Source organism: Procambarus clarkii, chromosome 65 (assembly GCF_040958095.1).
Source record: "Procambarus clarkii isolate CNS0578487 chromosome 65, FALCON_Pclarkii_2.0, whole genome shotgun sequence".
In the NCBI taxonomy this organism is placed as follows: Eukaryota; Metazoa; Arthropoda; class Malacostraca; order Decapoda; family Cambaridae; genus Procambarus; species Procambarus clarkii.
Window position 1 is genome coordinate 15,774,202 of NC_091214.1, and position 23,012 is coordinate 15,797,213.

Below are 23,012 nucleotides of genomic sequence, written 5' to 3' on the forward strand. Positions count from 1 at the left end.
TGGAGGCGGTGCAGTTGAAGGGTTAAACTAAGGGGAGCTACTGTGATGTCACCCAAAATGGGGCATTTCATTACACTCAATGCTTTATTTAACCACATGTAAACTGTGTGAGCCAAATACCTTCAAGTTATACAGTAACTGTAATCAAGATACATTAATTAGGCTAATATGTCTGTAAATACAATACTCTAGTTCCCTATAATTTAAACAAAGTAATGACAGAATACACAATACAATTGAAAAAAAAAGATTCACTACTAACCTGAATGAATACTGGTGAGTGCATAAGGGCCTCATTGACAGTGGTAAAGAGTGCAGCAAGTGGAACTACAGTTGGATCATGGCCCCATGGTGTCACTAATACTTTTTCATAACCTACCAAACACTGAGGCAGTCGACGTAATCTCTCGCCTAATTGAAAGAAACCAGTGAGAAGACAAGTGTCTCAAAGATATTTTAGAAAATAAGTGAATACATAAGAAGCATAATACTGTACAGTAAATGCTTTACAGTCTTAACAAATATCTACTTGAGCAATAATTACAGTATTAATACTTATAATATTACGTAGGAATGTCTTGCATTAAAATGGCTCGGGGAAAAACCGAGCTATGGATCTTACTGGATAAATCGTACACATTCAACAACCAAAAATGATATTACATCAAAATAAATGATGAATTTATTGAAATGCCCTTTTCTGGTGGTATTCTCAGTAGCTCCTCAAGCTAAGTGCTGGTTTAGCCGAGCCTTTGGAGATGCATCAGGCCTCCGACACCCACCCATGCTTATCAAGAGCCTGCAACAGGATCTGGTTCTCTCTCTTTGAGGTTAAGGGATCTTGAGAATCGGAGCTCAACCCAAAATCAAGAAAAATTCCACCAGACAGCATACGTACACCAAAATAATTGCTGGTCTCAGCCACTGTCATACGTATGACTTATTGGGATATAGTCTTTACATCATTTCATATATGGGAAGTTTTGAATGTTTTTGTAGTTGGCCTTTCTCAGTTTTGTGTAATTGGGACAGAATAGGGTCAGGTGAGGCCTACTTTCTGTGTGCATGCAGCACATTCAGCAATCCACTGGTGGACTTGTTCATCTCTGGATGGAACCACAGGCTTCCTGTGTATGTGGCTCCACTCACATATCAGTATGCACTTGCATTAGATGGGCTCTGTCAAATGAACAAATCCACAAGGGCCGTGACGAGGATTCGAACCAGCGTCCGAGAGCATCCCAGACGCTGCCTTAATCGACTGAGCTACGACATGGTCAAAAGGAGTTGAAACCAAAGTTCTACTGAACTTACTGGATCCTGCAGTCTCTCCGAGGCACAAACCAGGGTTTTACACAACTCTCCCCATGCACTCGAGCTATGTCAATAGGCCGTTCTCCCTCTTCGCCCTTACTTCATTACACAAGAAATCACAATTGCGTGATGCATCAAATGAACAAATCCACAAGGGTGATTTCTGTGTGTAATGAAGTAAGGGCGAAGAGGGAGAACGGCCTATTGACATAGCTTGAGTGCATGGGGAAGTTGTTTAAAACCCAGGTTTGTGCCTCGGAGAGGCTGCAGGATCCAGTAAGTTCAGTAGAACTTCGGTTTCAACTCCTCCTGACCATGTCGTTGCTCAGTCAATTAAGGCAGCGTCTGGGATGCTCTTGGACGCAGGTTCGAATCCTCGTCACAGCCCTTGTGGATTTGTTCATTTGATGCATCACGTAATTGTGATTTCTGTGTGTAATGGGCTCTGTCTTGATGAAAACTACAGATATATAATATTTATTTGTTTTGCAAAATAAACTGCCTTATCGAAGTTGGAAAACTTTGTAGGTCACGTTATTTGGTTGGTTCCAAGGTGGCCCATTTTATCCTGGTTGCTAGCAATTCATGCTTGTTGCCCCAGCCTGGTTCACTTTCTGATCATTCATTTGTCTCAGAGGATCAGCTTCCATAGGTACTCAAACTCTTTAAGGCACTCTGACTGATTTTTGTGATTGACTTCCTATGGTGTTTGTGTTGTAGCCTGTATGAAAGGTAGGTTGTGGCTGTTCTCTGCTCTCATTGTTATTCAAATTGACAAAAAATATGGAAACCCTGAAAGAATATTATGAAGCTGTTTTGTGCCTCCAATAAACAATGTGAAAGTTGAAGATCTTCATAGAGTCTTCACAAATGATATATACAACCAATATTAATTAACACAAAAAACCAGCGTTGAATATAATGAAACACCATTTTCTGGATAAGACCCGAAGGCTCCCCGGAATTTACTAGGCTGATATGCTAATGTCAGACTTTGGCATCAATCATGTGTATGGAATTCTGTGGGCCTACCGGGGACCATGAGCTAGAACCTGGCCCCCTAAGAGAGGCATGGGGAGCAATGGCCTATAGAAACACCCATGTGCTTGAAAGCATTCATGGGCACCTGACAGCTGAATGGACAGCGCTTCGGATTCGTAGTCCTGAGGTTCCGGGTTCGATCCCCGGTGGAGGTGGAGACAAATGGGCAAAATGTTTCTGTCACCCTGATGCCCCTGTTCACCTAGCAGTAAATATTTACCTGGTAGTTAGATAGCTGCTACGGGCTGCTTCCTGGGGATGTGTAACAAAAAGGAGGCCTAGTCGAGGACCAGGCCGTGGGGACGCTAAGCCCCGAAATCATCTCAAGATAACCTCAAGATAGATGTCTGCCATCAACCGGGTCAGGCACCCAGAAAGGTAAGCATCCCAAAACAAACCCCTATTCTGGTGAAAATATTGCTACCAAAAGCCGAACAAGTGGATAGAACTCCCTTAAAAGAAACGAGCCAGTGAGCATGACGTCATACGTCGCCGCGCTGATGTCTGTGCAGCCCCAGACCCCCCATGTCAGCTATCCACCCGTCAGTTCTGAGGCTGGATGTCAAAACACGCGAAAAACCGCCGACCAGCGGATGGGAGGGATGCCGGGGAGGCTCTGGGTCTCACCCAGAAAATGGCATTTCATTACATATTAATGCTGGTTTTCTGGGGGAAGCCCCTTTGGCTCCCTGGAGTTAACTACCCATAGAGGAAAAACATAGGGACTTACCCGGGAGGCGGTCGCTGCTCCCTCCTCAACTCAAAGTAGAGACAATTGGCTACACCCGCCGACCCAAAGCAACACAGGCCGACGAGGCCCAGGGACGTTCACTAGGTAACGAGCAGCCAGGACCCTGTTCAACTGCCAAAAGCTCTGTGCCTGAATGTCAGCTCAGGACATGTTGCAAAAGATGGCAGCAAGAGAAGCAAACTTACGAACATCATGGGCATGGGGATAGACCGCAGGCTGGCTAGCCTTAATAACTCTGCGGATGACCTGGAAGACCCGCAACCACGAACAGGGAAGAAAAGGGAAACAGGCTCAACCCAAAGCGCATCCCCTGACACAGAAGCCGTGGTGCGCAAATAACGGCGAAGAGCTGCAACCAAACACAAAACATGATGCACCCCTAGTCTGACCAACCAAGCATCAACAACCCAAGGACCCCTCTGGAAAGCAGCAGTCTCAATCTACACCAGAAAAGAAGGAGACGGCTGCAAACGAACAAAACCATCACAAAGACCGAAGGAGAGCATGAAGCTCCCAACCCGACCCCCAGAGGCCAATGCCAACAGAAAAAGAGCCTTGGAGAAACAATCCTGAACCGAAGATGTCACAAGAAACCGAGGAGAAGGAAGAAAAGAGAGCACTCCGCCCAAAGATCCGGACGGCTCAGGCAGAGCATGAGCAGGCCGGAGGTGAAACAATGCCCGAGACAGCTTGCAAAACGGCACAGAAGTAACATCAACACCTAAAGCAAGCTGAAGTGGCTCCACCAATGCCGCACGATACGAGGCGATAGTGTTAGGCATAAGGTGACGGTCCTGGAACAACCAAGAGAGAAAGGACAACACCACCCAAACAGAAGGCGAAGTACAACGACGAAGACGTACAAAGAACCGGAAGGAACGACAGGAGACTTCATACTGCCGCCGAGACGAAGCCCGCAAGTGGGACACCAACAAAGAAGCCACCTGAACACCATAGAGATGATGATAAACCCGAGTCAAAAAGACCAAACGCGAAGACTCAAGGAGAAGATCGAACCAGCCACGTGACTCACCAGGCCGACCTGTTGGAAGAGGCGGAGCCTTGGAAAAAACTTCCAGGTTCGGACACCGAGCAAGCAGCGCCTGAAACCATGGCTGGGCCGGCCACCACAAGGCCAAGAGGACTGCTCTCCCCTGGTAGGTCTCCAAGCGAGTCAGGACCTGGAGCAACAGCTGAACCAGGGGAAAGAGGTACAGGAACCCCCACCTTGACCAGTCCTGCCGAAAGGCATTGACCCCAACGGCCCCGCAATCGAGGAAGGGCGTTACATACACACACGTAGGCGCTGTGACCACGCTGATGCAAAGAGATCCACCTCGGGATGCCTGAACATCTGGAAGAGCCAACGAAAGGAGTGGGCGTCGAACATCCATTCCGTGGAGAGGGGAACGAAACGAGACAGGCCGTCGGCCAAGACGTTGGACACTCCCCTCACATGAACAGTCAGGAGAGCCAAACGAGGGGAACGAAACGAGACAGGCCGTCGGCCAAGACGTTGGACACTCCCCTCACATGAACAGTCAGGAGAGCCAAACCCTGAGAACTCAGCAGACGAGTCACCTGAAGCGACCAGCATCAAAGAGCCAAGCACCGCATCAAACCCCCTCGGTTCAGGCAATGAACCACCGGGGAGAAGTCTGAATAGAGCCGGATCATCGATCCGCGAGCGACCCGAATCCTCCGAAGCGCAAACCACACTGCCGCTAACTCCCGCACCATGCTGTGGGCTCGATGGAAGGACGAACCCCACTGCCCCTGGCCAGCCTGGTGAGCACTGGTCACAAAGCCCAAACCGAGAGACGAAATGTCCGGGAACACATCAAACGAGGGCTCGGACAGGCACCAAGGCATCAAACCCCGAAAAACCCGAAGAGGAAGCCGGCGACACAGCAGTCGACACAAAGCCCCCAGGGGTCAAACCCAGCAATCACGAAAAAGGCGTAAGGGACGTCCCCGAAGGAACCAGAACAGCCGACGATGCCAAATACGACCTGGCGGATAGACCATCATCGCGAAGTTCAGGCTCCCACACAAACCCTCGAGCAACCGCCGAGGACCTGGGAGCCCCCCTAGAAACAGGCGCAAGCGAGACCGCAGCCGGAGGAGAGACTCTGGAGGAAGAGACAAGGAAGTGGTTCGAGAGTCCCCACACAAGACCCAGCCACGACCGAGCCTGGAAGAGAACCAGATGGGACTTCCTCCAGTTCACTAAGAACCCGAACCTGGCGAGCTGGGAAAGCACCAAATCCCTGGCTAGCAGACAACTGGACCGGCTGGGAGCCAAAACCAGCCAGTCATCGAGGTAGGCCAACACCCAAACACCTAACGGACGCAGACAAGCCACGACGACCCACGTAAGGCGTGTGAACACGTGAGGTGCCAGATTCAACTCGAACGGGAGACAACGAAAGCGGTAACCTCAACGCTCAACAACAACAAAGCCAAGCCAGTCCCTGAACTGCGAATGAATCGGGACATGCCAATAAGTGTTCTGGAGGTCCAGGGACACCATCCAAGAACCCGGCTCGAACAGGAGCCGAACTTGAGACAGCGTAGTCATCCGAAAGGAGGGGCAATGAACCCAAGGGTTCAGACGGGACAAGTCCATAATAGCCTTCAGGTTCGTACAGTCCCATTTCGGCACTGGAAACAGACGGGAAACCCATCTGAGGGACGACGTTTCGACGATACCCAAGTGAACCCACTCCAAGACGACTCGACGGAGCACAGAAGAAGAGGCCTGCCCCGCCAGCCCCGAACCTCCCACAGGAGGAGGGGCCACCCAACGCCACTGCAGGCCGCAGGCTTCTTCGGGCAGTTGCCGAAGCAGCCTGAATATACAGTACTGCGCCACGGCCGAAGGAACAAAAAGCAAAGGACAAAAAGGCAAAGACATCCTAAGAGCCAGGGCCCAGGCTGATTCCAAGGAGGAGGCAAGCACTGCCTGCTGATATGCAAGCCAGGGAAGCATAGAACAGGGAAACCGCATCCCGCCAGATCAGCGCACACAGCTTTAACAAAGCAGACGACGCATGCGCCGCCAAGCCCAAGGCACCGAATCCCGGAACAGCCCCAAGCGCCTCCACATCCTCCCCAAGCCAGTCCGTAGACAGCTCCAGGAGGGAAAAGAAGCGCAAGGTCGAAGCCAAGAGGCCCTGGGTATGCAAGTCCTTGTCCACCTGCGCAACCGAAAGGGAGAGTACCTGCACATGGAGCTGCAGAACTCCAACATCCCAGGGAAGGGCAGGAGCAAACAAGCACTCATTGAGGTGCTCAAGATCGCTCCTAGGAAAATCTGAACCACCGTCGAGACCTCATGCCACTCAAACGAGATTTGCACCAAAAAGAAAAACAAAACCCCGCAAGAAGACAACGTACCCCAAGGAACAGAGCCGGCCGCTGTAAGTGGTGAAAACAAGCTGCTCAGTACCCTGCGCCCCACCAGTGCAAGCTGCCTCTTACCCCAAGGTAAACCAGGAAGACAAAACCCCCTAACCACCCAAATGGCAGCCGAAAACCAAGTAGTAATACAGCCTAGCAAAGGCAGACCTCGAGGAACTTGTGGAAGGGAACTCCACACTCCAAGGACAGTACTTACAGGGCACTTAGGGACGAGAACCCTAGGTGCATGCAGCCTGAGTACTGTAGAATAATGCCTGGCTCTTGCACCCCTAGAAGAGAGCCACCACACTCAAAAGCAAAACAAAAGCAAAAGCAAAAGCGCTGGAAACACTGGAGACAAGCACACGACCTCAGCCTCTAGCATCAGCCTGAGAACTGATGGGTGGATAGCCAGAGTGGGGGGTCTGGGGCTTCCCCTTCCCCCTCCCCCTCCCGGGGAGGGGGAGCAGCGCAGACAACGGCGCGGCGATGTGTGACGTCAAGCTTGTTTGCTCGTTTCTTTTAGGGAAGTTCTATCCACTTGAACAAATCACAAGGGCCATGACGAGGATTCGAACCTGCATCCGAGAGCATCCCAGACGCTGCCTTAATCGACTGAGCTACGACATGGTCAAAAAGAGTTGAAACCGAAGTTCTACTGAACTTTCTGGATCCTGCAGCCTCTGAGACACAAACCAGGGTTTTACACAACTCCCCCCATGCACTCGAGTTATATCAACAGGCCGTTCTCCCTCTTCCCCCTTACTTCAGTAAGGGCGAGGAGGGAGAACGTCAGTCGATTAAGGCAGTGTCTGGGATGCTCTCAGACGCAGGTTTGAATCCTCGTCACGGTCCTTGAGGATTTGTTCATTTGATGCATCACGTAATTGTGATTTCTGTGTGTTCTATCCAATTGTTCGGCTTTTGGTAGTAATATTTTCACCAGAATAGGGGTTTGTTTTGGGATGCTTACCTTTCTGGGTGCCTGACCCAGTCGATGGCAGACATAGAATGCTTTCAAACACACGGGGGTTTCTATAGGCCATTGCTCCCCATGTCTCTCTGAGGGGGGCCAGGTTCTGGCTCGTGGTCCCCGGTAGGCCCAAAGAACCCCATACACATGACTGATGCCAAAGTCTGACATTAGTATATCAGCCTAGTAAGCTCCAGGGAGCCGAAGGGGCTTCCCCAGAAACAGCAGATTTTGATAAAGAAATTGACAACATGCCCATGTTGTCAAGGGCATTCAGCCCTGGGTCCTGACTTCTAGAACTCCATATTTGTAAAGAAATGCAAAGTATCAGAAGCATGAGTGCTCAGTGTAATATAAAGACAAAGCTTGTGAAAGCTCTTAGATCAGCAGACATAGCCACACTCCACAAGTAAGCACAGGCAAAATATTAAGAGTTTTGTTGCACTAACATCACACATTACTGGAGGATTAAAAAAAAAAAAAGTGATTCACTCACATTACCTAAGCTCTAATGGTTAAATTTTACCAAACAAAATCTTTATTTTTATCCCCATCATATGATATCTGCCAGCAGAACCTGATTAAGCAGAGATTTCACCATCATCTCCAATATATGCCACATCCCATATTTGGTTCAAATTAGTGTTCATCATCGTACAAGGACTCGACAAAGAGAACAAAAATAATTCATGTGGCTTACCCTGTGGAAGTAATAATGATGGAGGACCTGAGCCTGTAGTGTGATAGATAAAGAGTTTGAACCAGATAGAGTTGACCTCTGGGATAGCAGGTCCAAAGTGAGGCGGCGTCTCACCCTCTATGGCTGAGATTTCATAACTCAGAGGTGCCATGGAAACGAGGAATCTATGGCAAATGAACCGTCACAATTATTAATTAGAATGTTGAAAATATCTTTCTAATATGAGATATGATTATCTGTTAAATTATTTCCTTAAAACCATTTTAAACTTGAATTAAAATACAACATTGGAATATTTACATATCCAAATACAAGAGAGTTGTGATGATAATTGTCAATAAGCACTCACTGATAGTTTTTCTTTAGAAGTCGGGCAGTTGTGGCAGGGTCCAGGTTGCTCAGACTCTCCCAACGTATCAAATCCAATGCATGCGGGACATCTTGCCCAGGGGAACACAAATCCCGGTTGTGACGAAGGAATGTGACCGAAGTTCGAAGAGTAAGTGCATGTTCAAAATATCGCTGAGCCTCACCTTCAGAATCTGACCTGTAAATTATATCATATTACATACTAATGAATACATATACTGTATACAAATAATGCCACAAAAGTACAAAAAGTCATTTCCAGTTTTTACGTGAGCACAACTTTATTATGAGACGTAAAATATTGCAGCAATTACTGCAAGAGTTTCTCTCTTACAGTAATTGCTGAAGTCACCTCCACAAAATGAAGCTTTTCAACATACCTTTGTATCTTGTCTAGCTCTGTCAGAAGTGAGTCCAAACCCTCGTCGAGCATTTTCCCCACCTCGAACATAGTAACTGCATGACTCTTTAGACCCTAATATAAAAATTTAAAATTTTAAGTTCCATACAATACTGTATAACTCTCAAAATCATTTAAATACTGTACTATAATAAATACAGTATTTAAAATACAAAACCACAAATTATACACAATAATTATGTTATAGTAAAAATATAAAAACAGTAGTATAGTAAGAAACAAAACAATTCCAGAGTTATGTTAAACTGGCAACAATTCTGTTCTCTGAGTAAAAGAATTATGTGTGTACTACATAAGTAAATTTGAGGGACTCTAAATAATCATATCATACTTGAGATAAATTTCCCATCATGAGGAATGCCGTAAGAGTTGAATCATAGAGGAATGCTATTCTCTTGCTCTGACCACTGAAAGCAAACCCTGCTGCCAGGGGGTCGTCGGTTGGAGTTCGAGGAGTGCACGAGCCCATGTCATCATGCTCCCCCAGTGAACTCTCTGCCAGGGCTGATTCTAACTCTAGCAAGAGCAAATCATCCGCTGTAGTTGGCAATCTGTACAGGAGTTAACATACGTCCAACAGGTCAAAATTATTATAGTTCATCTTGAAATTAATTCAGTATTTTGTTCACCCTTCCCACTGCCACTACTGTTGTAATAACTTGAAAATCACTCTTGTGGCCCTCACTTTCCTTGAAGTCTTTACAAAGTGTGCAATATCAAGAATATGCTTCACTCTGTCACACTCGTTGCTTTATGTGTTTAATTGCTGCCGTTATTAGATCAAGTATTACTGCTTCTCCAAGACTCAAGCATTCTAAGCATTTTATATTCATCAATGTATCATTATTCTTCTTAACTTTACCTCAAGCCCACCAACTGTTTTCAGATATTTTAAATGTTGTATAGATTTTGTAACTTTCTTGCCACAATCACAGACATAAATCACACGTCAATACCCAAAACTGAAGCTATTAAACTATATACAAATTATTTAACAGTAAACATAAAGAAGGTTCAAGAGAGAGCGAGTTACTTTTTTGTAGTAGGAGCCATGGCAGACTCCCAAGACGGGTGCATTTCCAGTGTTGACACCTCTGCGTTCTTCTTGTGAGCAAACCCCAAGCGACAGAAGAGTGACACCGCTACTTTCACCAATGCCAGATCAATCTCCAGCACTTTAGCCAGCTGCGTAACAATAAATAATGAAGTACAGTACTCTAGTTTGCCCTAATACATACCTACACAGATTTATGTGCCACACATATTCCAAAATAGCAATCTTAAACTTCAAAACACACATTATACTGTAATTGTGTACAAGAAAAACATATTTCCACAATATTTTTAAATGTTATTTGAATAAAGCAAATGTACTAAAATAGCATGAGGTAGAGAGAGCAGAAAAGTAATCACAGTGTAACTGTTTTGTACACAAGGAATAAGTTACTTAAACACACTGGAGGAGATAAAGCCAATGACAGGATGTCATTATATTGGGAGATCTGTGTATCCAAATATACAGTATTGTACATATATACATATGTATATACAGGTGAATTATTGCCTGTTTTTTTATTAAAAGTATGTGCGTATATGGATACAATTTATTATCTATTTTTAATTACAAGTAGAAAACTATGCTCATAGTGTCCCATCTTGCATATTCTAAACCTTTGAGTGGTATCACTGCACACACCCTCCTCCTGGAGGCTACTCCAACTATCCACCCCATCTACTGGTAAGAAACCAATTCTAGCTTGCTCATTTCTAGCTTAAAAACTCTTCCCTTGACATTTACGCAAAGGAGGTTGAAAGGGTGGAAGGGTACAGGACGATGTAATGAGTACAGGAGGTATAGTTAGTATAAAATGTATAATTAGTAGAGGAGTATAACAAGTTCTAAATATGAGTGCAGTAAACAACCTGATCATAAAGTTGGTTGCTATGCTTAGCCTAGATATGTATCTAATCCTTTGAAATGTTTATCTCCTCTATGATTTCCTTATTCCCTCTAGCAGACAAGGACACTACACACACAATCTTCAGATATGCACTACATAGGCAGGCAAATAAGCCTATGCATGTGTGTAAAAATGTTTGTAATAATAAAGTAGAACTCAAAGCACCAGTATAAACAAAAGAATATTAATAATAAAATCAACTAATCAGTAAAATATATGTATACAAGAAGGCATGCAAAGGTACATCCGAGCCATAAGCATTACAACATTATGGAACGATATTACCACATGTGAAACACACACACATATCACACTTAAAACTTCAACACTTGCACTTGCAGGAACAGTCAAATATGTACTATACTGTACATAGCGGAATTCTCTATTCAGTATCACCTCAGACACTGGTGTATGCTCATCAATTGAAACGAAGATCTTGTACATGAGGCTCTCCAGGTAGTCCCCCAGCACCCGGTTCATAACGAAGCCTTCAAGTGGTGGCACAGATATGCAGTCACTGTCATTAATGGGCACTTCCAAGTACACCAACCCTTTTCTAAAGGTTAGAAAGACAATTAATTATATGTCATTTTGTTTGTAACACTGCTGTAACACACTTTCAATGCCCTCTAAATTGTCATAATTGTATTACAATATTCACAAAATACTTACAATTCCTAAAAGTTAAATACAAACATATATTTTACTCACGTATAAAGACTATGTACACATTCTCTATCCAAATCGCCTGCTTTCTGTGGTCCAACATCAATCAGGGAATCAATTACAACTTTCTCTCTCTCCTTTACCAGGCTCTGAAACAATATATAAATATATGTGCCAACAAAATGATCAGTGATGTGATGATTATAAATCATTTTAAAGGCTTCAAACAAAAAACACAGCGTTGAATGTAATGAAACGCCATTTTCTGGGTGAGACCCGGAGGCTCCCCGAAGTTATCCAGGCTGAATGGATATGTATAACTTTCAGGCATCAGTCAAAGTGCTAGGAGTTCTTGCCTACCGGAGACCACGAGCCAGAACCTGGCCCCCTCAGAGAGGCACGAGGAGCAATGGCCTATAGAAACCCCCTTGTGGTTTGGAGCAATCTATGTCTGCCATCGACCGGGACAGGCACCCAGAAAGGTAGGCGCCCCAAAACAAACCCCTATTCTGGTGAAATTATTGCTACCGAAAGCTGAATGAGTGGACAGAACTCCCCAAACAAAATAATCAAACTAGCATGACGTCATCACGTCGCCACGCTACCATCTGCGCAACACCCCCCCCTCCCCGAGAGGAGGAAGGGAGAGCCCCAGACCCTCCACGCCGGCGATCCAACTGGCAGTTCTTAGGCTAAGAGTAAAGTTCTTAGGGAAGAGTAAACAAGGATGGAGCAGTGAACAAGGGTGGCGGAGTGAGTAGAGTATCCCAATAAGATACTCGCTCCAAACACATGAGCCTAACGAGAGAAGCAAAGCTCTACGTAGTACCAATGATGGAACTCAAACCGTTCCTTACTTCCAGGGAAAATTCCTGCCAACCTTTGGAGAACGGTGAGGCGTCACCCAAGCATATAACCAGCAGAGTAGTGAATAATAACTAGTCTACCTGCAAGTGTGGTCCAGAACAGACACATGTGAGACACCGGACCGACTCTCAGTGCGCCCAACCCGCACCATCACCCGCCAAAATATCACCCGCATACTACTGTATATGCAACAAAAGATAGTTAGTCTCTTAGTGTTTGTGTTTATTGCCACCAATCTTCACGAAACAATAGAAACTGGGATAGTGGCACACGCCACCCGTGCGGCACATTGTGGGCACAAAAGAATGGGCAAAAAAGGGATAAGCGTAGAATCAGAAAAGACCAGAGGAATGACCAGCACGGTAACAGGCCCGGTGATTCGCGGAACCAATTACCACGTAACGTGGTGGTGGAGCCCCACGATTGGTGTAAGGGCGGGTTGGACATGTATATGAGTGGGAATGGGTGGTAAGATACAGGAGCTGCCTCACACGGGCCAATAGGCCCTCCGCAGTTCCTCTGTACTTATGTCCGTATGTTTGTACGCACAAGGGGACACAGGAGGAAGCCGAGCACCCAAATGAGCCACAGACACGAAAAAGAACCTGAGCAATGTCAGAGGGAAAAGGAAGCAAAAAGCACCAAGAAGCCATGTGGAGGAGGCAGACCCACAGGAGCAAATGTAGAGAAGACAGAGCCCAGGAGGCTCAGGAAATTGCACAACCGTCAACTGACAGGAGAGGCGGGGCCCAAGAGCCAGAGCTCAATCCCCACAAGCACAACTAGGCAAGCACCCCATCAAAACTGAGAACAAGCACTAGGCCGACAGAGGCGCCAGACATGACAACCTCACCTGCAAAGCAGACACACGGATGTGTCACAACACAGGCGAGCCAAGTAACATACCAGGAGCAGCGCTAATGGTGTGCCCGAAAGCCATGCATACTCGAGGCAGTAGGCATAGTATGTACCGTTACCTGAATAAAATGCGGAAGTCAAAGGAGAAATACGTGCGCGCCCCGCAGAAGACAGAGCAGTACACAGGGGGAGGAGGAGGCACCACGCCAAACCATCACACACCCGGAAGCAGAGGAAGAACGAAGTGACACCCCCAGATATAAACCCAAAACACCCTCAGCAACCAAAGGGCCACGACTGGAGGGAGAAAACGAGCAAGAAGCCATAGAAAACCATGAGAAATGACGCGAACACATGAGCATACCGCCCATAAACAAAACGCACACCGCGGCCTCAGCACACAAGGTACGAAACGCATCACCCGTCCACCGGGAGGCGTGGCTCGTACACCAGGCGGACACACAGATCGTACCCACAACGTACAGGCACATCGTGAACACACATCGTACAAACACCAGGAAGGCGTGTGGAACGAAGATGAAGAACACCAAAACTGGAAGTAGAGACGTCGCGAAAACAAAACAAAAGGCAAAAACGAAGCAAAAGAAAACAGATGACAGAAGGGAACCAACGAGGCCGACAAAAGACCCGAGGAAAACCACATCGAAAATCAACAGACGTTCCAATAATATTGGAAGGTACGAAAAGACTCGCGAACCACGACAAGCACCCCTGACCAAGGAACATGCAGGGACAACGATACGAAGCGGTTTAGGCACTCTATGTACTAGGTCAATATATAAATCCAGCAATGTTTGTTTCACACCTTGTATGGATGGATGTACCTTACCTGAATACACATTTGATTTTTTTTTTAACAGTATCACGACATAAGAGCGAAAAGGGTAAGGAAAAGGGGGTAAAACACATCCCCAGGAACGACAGGACCGACGAACCCGAAGGAACACGGAACCGAACCCAGGGAGGGGTATACCCGAAAACAACAGGAACACAGAGGGAAGGACAAGAAGCGGAAGGAGCCAGAGTCGAAGCGACCCCCACCCCCAAGTCCGGACCCCAACCACCAAAACGGGGCATCCGGGGCTGCAAACAACCAAGAGCGTTGCAGCAACCTACACCCAGCAAGCAACGCCGCAGCCGCCTGCACCCGATTATCATGACCAGTGGCCTGGGTGAAGGAGAGCGCGTACAGACAACACTCGTCGGATGACTCCGGGTCACAAGAAACAAGGACCCAACAGGCAGCATGGCGGAGGCACAACCGTTGAGTGTCACCCTGAGACAAGGGGACAGATCAACCGTCAAACTCACAGGACACTAGAGGGACTCCAGGGACACACCTATAGGACCACGGAGGCCTTGTGGGGTTTCCCAGGGCCCCTTAGCCATTGGTACACGCTAAGGGAAGCCCAGACAGGGTACAGCGAACCGGCACCCAAATCTACCAACAAACTGCTAAAGCTGAACCCCCGGGACATGTCCACTCACGGGGGCCAAGCGGGGAGTACCGCCAACAGAAGAATTCGAAAGAAAATCACCTAGAACAGGAATGGGGGACCATAGTAAAGGCAGACCCCCCACCAGGCAAAAACAAACACAAAAGAAAAACCCCGCAAGAGGACACTGTACCCAGGCGGAACAGAGCCAGCCGCTGTTAATGGTGAAAACTAGCTGTGCAGTACCCCGTGCCCCTGCCAGTGATAAAAACTACCACCTACCCAGAGACAAACCAGGGCAACAAAACCCCAGCCGACTCCAAGGGCGGCCCAGTACCGAGCAGTAAAGGACACAGCGGAGGTAGAACCCAAGGTGACTTGTGGAAGGTGGCCCCAAGCCCCAAGGGCAGTACTTACAGGGCACCTAGGGAAGAAAGTCCTAGGCGCATGCAGCCCGAGTACCATGGAATCCCACTCCTGGCTCACACCCCACCGGTAGAGACAGCCCACACCACAAGGCACAGAACAAACAAAAACCGGAGCCAGAGGCACTCGACCAGCCAGTAATTCCATCAGCCAAGAACTGCCAGTTGGATCGCCGGCGTGGTCTGTGGCTTCCCCTTCCCCCTCTTGGGGTGGGGGGGTGGGGGGTTGCGCAGACGGTGGCACGGTGACGTGATGACGTTATGCTAGTTTGATAATTTTGTTTGGGGAGTTCTGTCCACTCGTTCAGCTTTCGGTAGCAATATTTTCACCAGAATAGGGGTTTGTTTTGGGGCGCCTACCTTTCTGGGTGCCTGTCCCGGTCGATGGCAGACATAGAATGCTCCCAACCACACGGGGGTTTCTATAGGCCATTGCTCCTCGTGCCTCTCTGAGGGGGCCAGGTTCTGGCTCGTGGTCCCAGGTAGGCAAGAACTCCTAGCACTTTGACTGATGCCAGAAAATTATACATATCCATTCAGCCTGGATAGCTCCAGGGAGCCGACGGGGCTCCCCCCAGAAAATGCATTTTGTTGCACACACTTGTGTTTGTGTACAACAGAGACAACCTTGGGTACCCTTGATGCAACACAGCTCATTGATGGGGGTACACAAATGGAGGACCTGAAAAGCAAATGTAGAAGCTTCTCGTTGGTGAGTGCTTCAGTGTATCAAACGTTCTTGTTATGGACTAATATTAAGCATATCAAGACTAGAAAGGGTTGAAGATTTAGACCATGTCTGTGACCAGCTCTTATAGCAATTTGTATTTCATATATTCCTTGACCAAAAGAACTAACTCCCTAATATACTTTGTGACTGTCTACAGCTCACTTTCAAGAAGAAAGTTGAGCAAATATAATTTCTAAAACCTGTACCAGGAAAATTACTCGGACATGCCCTTGTCAGGCAAACATAAATATGAAGGATCAGAGCAGCCAAGAACTTGCTTCTGGCTCGCAACTTCACCAATTAAAATATGATAAACTCTAAATTGATGAATCCATGACCACAAGAGGTACAGAATGTGTGGTAACTTCAGATAAAATCTACAATGCAAAACTACCAAATATAGCTTCAATATTCAATGCAGAATTGACAACCATAATCCAAGCTATTCAAATTACAGTAGCATACTAAATCCAACTTTGAAATTTATATGCAGTATGTATATACAGGTACATATACAGTACCTGTATATGTATGTATGTATGTATGTATGTATGTATGTATGTATGTATGTATGTATGTATGTATGTATGTATGTGTATATATATATATATATATATATATATATATATATATATATGTCGTACCTAGTAGCCAGAACTCACTTCTCAGCCTACTTTGCAAGGCTAAATTTGCCTAATAAGCCGAGTTTTCATGAATTAATGTTTTTTCGACTACCTAACCTACCTAACCTAACCTAACCTAACTTTTTCGGCTACCTAACCTAACCTAACCTATAAAGATAAGTTAGGTTAGGTTAGGTAGGGTTGGTTAGGTTCGGTCATATATCAACGTTAATTTTGACTCCAATAAAAAAAAACTGACCTCATACATAATGAAATGGGTAACTTTATCATTTCATAAGAAAAAAAATAGAGAAAATATATTAATTCAGTAAAACTTGGCTTATTAGGCAAATCGGGCCTTGCATAGTAGGCTGAGAAGTGCGTTCTGGCTACTAGGTACGACATATTTTATATATATATATATATATATATATATATATATATATATATATATATATATATATATATATGTATATATATATATATATATATATATATATATATATATATATATATATATATATATATATATACTGAAAGTGTTATTGTAGAAATAAGACACAAGGCCACCCCCTTTACTCAAACTGCCCAGGAGTGACTATTCAGAATTGTAACCAGATTCAAAATTGTCTCCATTTTGCATCTCTGGCCTACCATTGTTGCAAGCAATGAAGAAGTAGGCAGGGACGCTAAAGATGCCACCTCCATGGACATCCAGCATATAAAACTCGTAACATACACTGACCTCTTGAGGGATAGTTTGAAAGTATATAAATAGTGAAACCTTCCTGACAGAAATAAACTAAAGATGATTAAATCATCCACAGCACTTTGGTAATATGCAATCACAGACATAATGGAACCCCATAAAAGACTGCAAACTGGCCACCTAAAGTGTGTCCAGCTCCAAGGTGTGATCAATACCACATGCCCCTGCCAAAAGAAAGAAACATGGATTGAAAGACAGAAACTTACAGAGTATCCTTTCTACTGACCTGAATACCAGAATGCTGATGGAGCACCTGAAAGATATAGGAGTTCTTTACCATCTATAAACATTGTACATGCTGTATAAACACCATAAAGTGGTATACTATTCAAAACTTGAATGAAGTGATGATTAACCAAACGATTCTAGTGTTAGGCCTTGAACCTAAATCCTATCATAACTACCTCTCTATGGCTACATAAGAAATGCTAGAATATGCAAATCTCTGAAGAACCTGAAGGAGGCAAGAAAATGCCACTTATAACCCCACAAATATTTTATAAACCTTTCACTGACTGCCGCTGTAGGAGACGAGCAAAATTTAGTTAATGATAGCGTGCACACAGGTGTCAAAGCTGCAATAATGACATGCCTTTACTTCATCACTCACTGAGCAAGTAAATAATTTTGCAGTAGAATTTGAGATAAAGCTGTGGAAGGACTACAAATTTAAGTTACCTGAAGTAAGCCTTGTTGAAGTCTACACTGAGAAAACAAGCTCTTTGTGGTAGGCAAAATCATACGAAAAAGCCAAGAAGAGAAGTGTAATGCATGGAACTCCCATAAAACTGTACCAGTACTTCAATAAATAAAACAATTATAACAAAAAATAATTGCTCCAAGACCTAAGATTAAACTTGAAGCATTTAACTTGGAAAATTGTTCTTGAAAAGTATGTATTTTATTTTATATGAAGCACAAGTGACCCATTCTGAAATTTAAGGATAATGAAGCACACAATTTTGGAATTACGTACAGTAATGTTGGAGTAGCTGGTGTGTAATGTGTTGGCTTTTGTCAATACTGTACGAGTCAAGTTTCAGTGGGATTTCAGTAGCACCACACAACATGCTACTGACATGATGATAAGCAAGTTAACCTCATCAATCCAGCTGGTCGGCCGAGCGGACAGCACGCTGGACTTGTGATCCTGTGGTCCTGGGTTCGATCCCAGGCGCCGGCGAGAAACAATGGGCAGAGTTTCTTTCACCCTATGTCCCTGTTACCTAGCAGTAAAATAGGTACCTGGTTGTTAGTCAGCTGTCACGGGCTGCTTCCTGGGGGTGGAGGCCTGGTCGAGGACCGGGCCGCGGGGACACTAAAAAAGCCCCGAAATCATCTCAAGATAACCTCAAGAATCATTTACTTGGGACAAGATTTGGCACTAATAATCACCAGGCCAAATCATATTTAATCTACTTGAATTTCCTGGCTTGGTGCCTTCTCTCGATGATTGACTACATACAAGTAAAACAGTGGGACAAAAACTAATTTAATATAGTATTCTCTTATTATTAGAGAAAACCAGCGTTGATTGTAATGAAATGCCATTTTCTGGGCGAGCCCCGGAGACTCCCTGGAGCTTATTGGGCTAATGTATTTTATATTATACCGGGACATTACCTATGGAGTTCAGACCTACAGGGACACTGAGCCAGAACCTGGCCCTTTCAGAGAGGTTTCAGGGAGCAATGGCCCTGGAAACCCCCCCCCCCCCCCCCGTGGTTGAAGGTTTTCCTTATCTGCCATCGACCGGGGTTAGGCACCCAGAAAGGTAGGCATAACAAAACAAACCCCCACATCTTATCTTGAGTTATCTTGAGATGATTTCAGGGCTTTAGTGTCCCCGCGGCCCGGTCCTCGACCAGGCCTCCACCCCCAGGAAGCAGTCCGTGACAGCTGACTAACAACCAGGTACCTATTTTACTGCTAGGTAACAGGGGCATAGGGTGAAAGAAACTCTGCCCATTGTTTGACCACGGGATCACAAGTCCAGCGTGCTGTCCGCTCGGCCGACCGGCTCCCGTGGTAAGGAGCTTATCACATGGTAAGAAACTAACAACAAAAACCGAACAGAGAGGTAGAAACTCCCTACAATCCCAAGGAAACAAGGAAACAAGCAAACATAACACACTACTGTCGTACCACTCATCTGCGTAGCCCTCCCCTCCCCGAGAGGGGAAGGGGGGGCCCTGGACCTCACCGCTCCGGCTGCATAGCACCCCAGTTCTGAAGCTAAGCTTCAACAAATGTGAAAAAACTGCTGACCGGTGGGAGGGAGGGTTGCCAGAGAGCCTCCGGGGCTCACCCAGAAAATGGTGTGTCATTACATTCAACGCTGGTTTTCTGAGGGGAGCCCCTATGGCTCCCTGGAGCTACATACCCAAAGAGAAGGAAAAGAAAGGGCTGACCCGGGAGGCGGCCGCCACAAACTCCGCAATGCAAAGTCGAGACAACAGGCTGCAACCTGCGACCCAAAGCAACACAAGAACGCCCAGGAGCAGACATACTCACAAAATAACGGGCGGCCAGAAGGCTGCATGACCTCCAAATCACCGCGCCTGAATATGAGCCCAAGACATGTTATGAAACACGGCAGCCAAAGCTGCAAACGGCCGAACGACAACAACAACGACATAAGTCCAAGGAAAGACCGCAGGCTGGCTAGACTGAATAACTCTACAGATGACCTATGAGACCCGAGCCCTGGCACAGGGAACGAGGGAATCCGGATCAATCCAACGTGCATCCCCAGCCACCACAACCAAGGCACGCAGGTAACGGCGAGGAGCCGCAACCAAACACTACACATGATGCACCCCTAGCCGAACCAACCAAGCATCAATAACCCCTCCGGAAAGAAGCTTCGCCAGAAAAGACAGAAGGCTGCAAACGTACAAACAAGGACCTTGGAAAAACAATCTTGAACTGAAGGGGCCCATCACAAACCGAGGAGAGGAAAGATAAGAGAGCACCCTGACCAAGGACCAGGACGGCTCAGGCGGAGCATAAGTAGGCCGGAGGTGAAACAAAGCACGAGAAGCGTATGGAACTGGGCGGATGTGACGTCCACCCCGAACGCAAGCTGGAGCGGCTCCGCCAGCACCGCACGATATGAAGCGACAGTAATAAGCATCAAATGATGGTCTTGAAAAACCAAGAAAGGACAAAACAACCTGATCCGAAAGAGAAGACAACCTCCAAAGAGCAAGAAATTGGCAAAAAGAAACGTCAAGATACTTCATACTGTCGCCAAGACAAAGCTTGCAGGTGGGACACCATCAATGAAGCCACCTGATCACCATAGAGATGGTGATACACTTGCGTCAAAAAAGACCAGACACAAAGAGCTGAGGAGAAGGCCGAACCAGCTACATACCGGACCAATCTGACCTGCCAAAAGAGGAGGAGCCACAGGAAACACCCCGGGTTCAGACACTGAGCAAGCAGCGCCTGAAAACAAAGCTGGGCCGGCCACCAAGGGGCCAAGAGGACTACTTCCCCTGAGAAGGACTCCGAAGCAACAGCTTGACCGGGGGGAAGAGGTACAGGTAACTCCACCTCAACCAGGCCTGCCGAAAGGCATCCACACAAACGCCTCGCAGGCGGGAAAGGGTGCCACTTAGAATGGGAGATGCCGAGACTACGCCAACATGAAGATGTCCATGTCCGGGAGTCCGTACGTCCAGTAGAGCCAATGAAACGAGTCAGCGACGAACGGCCATTCCATGAACAGAGGAATGAACCGAGACAGGCCGCCTGCCAGGCCATTGGACATTCACTGGACAAGAACCGCACGGAGAGCCAAACCCCGAGAATAAAGCAGACGAGCCACTCGAAGGGACCAACCCCAAAGAGGCAAGGATCGAAGAGAACCCCCGTGGTTCCGGCAATGAACCACCTGAGAACAGTCCGAATGGAGCCGAATGGTAGAGCCCCAAGTGACCCAAGCCCTCCAAAGCGCAAACCAGACAGCTCCGAACTCCTGAACCATGTTGTGAGCCCGACAGAAGGACAGACCCCACCGTCCCCGGCCGGCCTGGTGAGCACTGGTCACAAAGCCCCAGCCGAGAGACGACCCGTCCATGAACACATCGAGTGAAGACTCGGGGAGGTGCCAAGGCACGGAACCCAAAAAAACCCGAAGAGGAAGCCAGCGACGCAGTACCAACACAAGGCCCCGGAGGACGAACCCAATGATTGCGAGAGGGGCAGAAGGGGTGTTCCCGAAGGAACCAAAACAGACGCCGAAGCCAAAATTGTTCCTAGCTGATTATTAAGACGTCTGGCAAACATCCTCTGGATGTTTCCTACCAGCCTGCAGGAACATCCTGCCAGCCTGCATGCCAGCCAGTCTGCCAGCCAGTCTGCCAGCCAGTCTGCCAGCCAGTCTGCCAGCCAGTCTGCCAGCCAGCCTGCCAGCCTCACTCTCTGCCTGCCTCCCTCCCTGCCATCCTGCTAACGGGTCGAGTATGTTACAGTATCAGTCCCTACCCAAGGCCAAACAAGGGCTCCAAGCCCAGCTGGCCCCAAGGGCGAGGCAAATGCCAAGCAGCAAGAGCCTCTACGGGAATGGTTCCCGAAAGCCCCAGGGAAGATAACCCTGTCATGCAGGGGCAGTACTGCATGACAATAAAGACAAGCTGCCGATAGGTGGGCAGAGAGCACTGCGCCGGCCCGATGAAGAAGGCACCAAGAGCACAAAAACCGCACCAAAAGGCCCACCTCGACAACAAAAACCCAAGGCCTCGGCACGCCCACAACACGTGCCAAGACCAGCCTGCATGGCTAAAAGATCAGCCTGCAAACCAGGAAGACCTCGGGGTAAAGCCGTCGCAGGGCACTTAGGGAAGGAAGCCCCTTTAAGTGCATGCAGCCCCGGTACTGATGAGGAACACCTGGCCACCACACAACACAACACAACACACGGCAGTGAACGCCACGAAGGCAAACACCGCCTAGTAAACTGAGGCCAGAGAAGCATCTGTCCCGGTTGACATTAGCTTACGAACTGGTGCTAGGCAGCCGGCGCGGTGAGGTCCGGGTGGCCCCCCTCCCCCTCTCGGGGAGGAGAGGGCTGCTCAGACTAGCGGCGCAGCAGTAGTGTGTTACGCTTGCTTGCTTGTTTCCTTGGGATTGTAGGGAGTTCTACCTCTCTGTTCGATTTTTGTTGTTAGTTTCTTCATGTGGGATTTGTTTTGTTATGCCTACCTTACTGGGTGCCTAACCCCGGTCAATGGCAGATAAGGAAAATCCCCAACCACAGGGGGATTTTCAAGGGCCATTGCTCCCTGAAACCTCTCTGAAGGGGCCAGGTTCTGGCTCATGGTCCCTGGTAGGTCTGAACTCCATAGCTAATGTCCCAGTCTAATATAAAATATATTAGCCCGATAAGCTCCAGGGAGCCTTAGGGGCTCCCCTCGGAAAAAATTCTAATACAACAAATAACATTTTGAAAATTAACTCTCATATGGCTTTAAAAGGCATATTAGTGTAGTGATAAGAGCATCACCAGTCGATGAAAGCAGTGTAAGGAAGATGAACATCCGGCTCCCTAGATGTGCCAGAGTAACAAATGTGAGGAGGCTTAACATCAAATGCCATCTGGGCAATAGGTATCAACCTTTTTTAAACCCTCTTATGATTCACATGTACTATAACCTGCAATAGTAAACTAATTGTTAT

General features: G+C 47.0%; 1 protein-coding gene across 2 annotated transcripts in view; it reads right to left on the minus strand.

Annotated features, from left to right (window-relative positions):
• Positions 1–23,012, minus strand: part of LOC123771096 (protein FAM91A1) — a gene marked incomplete at its 5' end in the record, with an annotated part of 78,638 nt that overhangs the window by 24,813 nt on the left and 30,813 nt on the right. The window contains 9 exon segments of one of the 2 annotated variants that reach the window (XM_045763421.2): positions 263–411; positions 8,182–8,345; positions 8,531–8,728; positions 8,931–9,025; positions 9,303–9,522; positions 10,005–10,156; positions 11,329–11,488; positions 11,644–11,747; positions 17,554–17,580. In XM_045763421.2, coding sequence (XP_045619377.2) covers positions 263–411; positions 8,182–8,345; positions 8,531–8,728; positions 8,931–9,025; positions 9,303–9,522; positions 10,005–10,156; positions 11,329–11,488; positions 11,644–11,747; positions 17,554–17,580 — 1,269 coding nt within the window. 2 annotated transcript variants of the gene reach the window in all.